Source organism: Poecilia reticulata, linkage group LG2 (genome assembly GCF_000633615.1).
Source record: "Poecilia reticulata strain Guanapo linkage group LG2, Guppy_female_1.0+MT, whole genome shotgun sequence".
Classification (NCBI taxonomy): domain Eukaryota; kingdom Metazoa; phylum Chordata; class Actinopteri; order Cyprinodontiformes; family Poeciliidae; genus Poecilia; species Poecilia reticulata.
This window is the reverse complement of record NC_024332.1, coordinates 41,133,938-41,136,363: the sequence shown is the minus strand read 5'-3', so window position 1 is coordinate 41,136,363 and position 2,426 is coordinate 41,133,938. Positions and strand designations below refer to the sequence as shown.

At 38.7% G+C, this 2,426-nt stretch overlaps 1 protein-coding gene across 1 annotated transcript in view; it reads left to right on the top strand.

Annotated features, from left to right (window-relative positions):
* LOC103461822 (heat shock 70 kDa protein 12A-like) overlaps nucleotides 1–774 on the top strand; it is a 3,780-nt gene extending 3,006 nt beyond the window's left edge. Inside the window, exon 5 of the mRNA XM_017309383.1 lies at nucleotides 21–774. Coding sequence (XP_017164872.1) covers nucleotides 21–586 — 566 coding nt within the window. The 3' untranslated portion in view covers nucleotides 587–774. The remainder of the gene's footprint in view (nucleotides 1–20) is intronic.
* The last annotated feature ends 1,652 nt before the right edge of the window (nucleotides 775–2,426 follow it).

The following is a 2,426-nucleotide window of genomic DNA, read 5'->3' as shown; positions in this document are numbered from 1 at the left end:
GTTTGGACATCAGTGTAAAGTTCTGTGTCCTTTCAGAGCTCAGGAGGCGATTCTGAGAGGAGCTGTAGAGTTTGGTAGAAACCCAGATGTTGTGGCTTCTCGGAAAAGTTCCTATACTTATGGATTTGCTGTTTGTGAGAAGTTTGATGAGAGCAAACATAATAAAGATAAGAAATTTACAGCCAAAGGTGTGGAAATGAGTCGAGATATTTTCAGGAAACTGGTGAAAGAAGGTGAGGATCTTGGTTCAGAGGATACCAGAGAGTTTCTTTGTTCTTCAGCAAGACCTGATCAGAAACAGATGAAACTGAGATTTTTCCGCTCATTAAGAAAAGATCCAGTGTATGTAGATGAGTGGGGAGTGGAAGAGGTCGGTTCATTCATTGTAGACATGACTGGAGGCGGTAAAGTCAAACTGGAAATTGACTTTGGCTCCACAGAGATAACAGCTACAGGGACAAACCAGCTTAATGGGGAGAAGCAAACAGTAAAACTTGACTTCATGACCACAGACAGAGAATGTGTCATTGATGATGATGATGAAGAAGATCCTGTCAGTGTTGAATCCAAAACGCCAAAACATTAAATGGCCATTGATTAAAACGCACTGAGCCATAATAGTTGCCTTGATATTTTATTTCTGCAGTCATTCAGTATGCCAATGAATTCAAGGCATTGTAGTGGTATTTGGGCTTTGAAAGAAGAAATCTCTGTGCATATAAGGATGCGTTCACACTGCAGCCTGAAGTGACACAATTCTGATTTTTTTTAATGTAGTGCGACCTGTATCCGATCTTTTCAAGGTAGTGTGAACAGCACAGGTCGGATTCTTTTTCGAATGTGACCCATATCCGATACCTATCTGATTCAAATGCAACCTAACGTCCAGGTTGCATTCATTTGAAATGAACGTCACTGATTCTCAGCAAATCTCGCTATTCTGCGTCTTGATATGCGCAAGCGGGAAGAAAAACAACAAGTATGACGAACTATATGAGGATTAAGTTGTTAATATGTTGCTTCGGCCGGACAACAACTTCAAATATGTAACCTAAGCTCCACCGTTAGCCTCCATGTTTACTTCCGCAAACACTGAGCTCTTCTTCTTTTTATGGCTGTTGGCAGAACACTGAGAACGCTGACGTTATCGCGCCCTCTGCTGCGCATGCGGGACACTTTCAGGTTGTTTGCCTGTTCACACTGCAGAACACATACAGGTCTTATTTACTGGCAGAAAAATCGGAATTGGGTCATGTCAGGCTTGCAGTGTGAACTACCGTAACCCTACCCCTAAGTGGCCTCTTCACTTATTTACAATAAACATGGGAATTGGCTGCTGATCCTATCCTTTACTTTAGTCACAGTGGATAAACACTAAAATATATAGATGAAATCTAAAAAACACTTGGCATCAATGCTTTGATACTACCCAGCCTTGTGGGCTAAGTTTTCACCTAAAAAGTTACGAGACCTCGAATAATGTAATCAATGCATGAATGGAGATAAGTTGCTGCCATTTTGAAAAACACTTCTTTCTCTCCATCTAACCCTGCTCAAATTTTACTCATATCATTATTCCTACTCTAAATTAGTAGAAGTTACAATATCTTGGGAATAGTATTGTTTTAGTTCATGTAGTGGTTGAGGTTTCTTTGACTGTAATGTAAGAATGGTGTAATCAATAAAATCATTTAAGCTAACAACTGAGAACATATATAAAAATTTGTATAATTAATGTCTTCATACTTGTTTTAATTTTAGTGCTCATGTAAATGCCAGGTACTACTCAATTTTGGAAAGCTTTGAAGTAAAATTGAATGTCAATAAAAAAACTAATTGAATATTATTTTTTCTGTCTGCCTTTTCTTGCTGAGAAATAGTTCTTTAAATGATCATCTTTGTTATAGTATTAACACAAATTCAGCAGTGGGGTGTACAAAAGCCAAGGTCAATGATCCCTGTAAAAAAATCATTGTTTTTCTGTTTAGGTACCATATCTCTTGGAGAAAGCCCAGAATTTTTTTTCTTTTGTTTGGTTTCTGTTCCATCATGCTCTTACATAGTTGCTCGTAGATGTGCAGGTCAGTAGAGGCAGCGCTAGAGGAGTGGCCAGACAGCTTAGTGTTGAAAAGAAGCAAACACTAGAAGATATATGGCTTATGGTTGATGCATCTGTCAGAGTCATGTGGACAAATTTACACGTATGATGTCAATTTTTGTAGTAAGAGATATGTTGGGCCTTCAGCCAACATATCTCTTACTGTAAGGGATAAATTCGTAGCGGTCCTCCACAGCAGTGGAGCATACAAGTTTTGCACTGAATGTTATGTAATGTAATTAAAATCAGCTGACGGATTTAAAGGGACGTGTCTATTTAAATCCCTTGTCATCAAACCAGTTGCAGAGACTTTTAAAGTTGGAGGGGT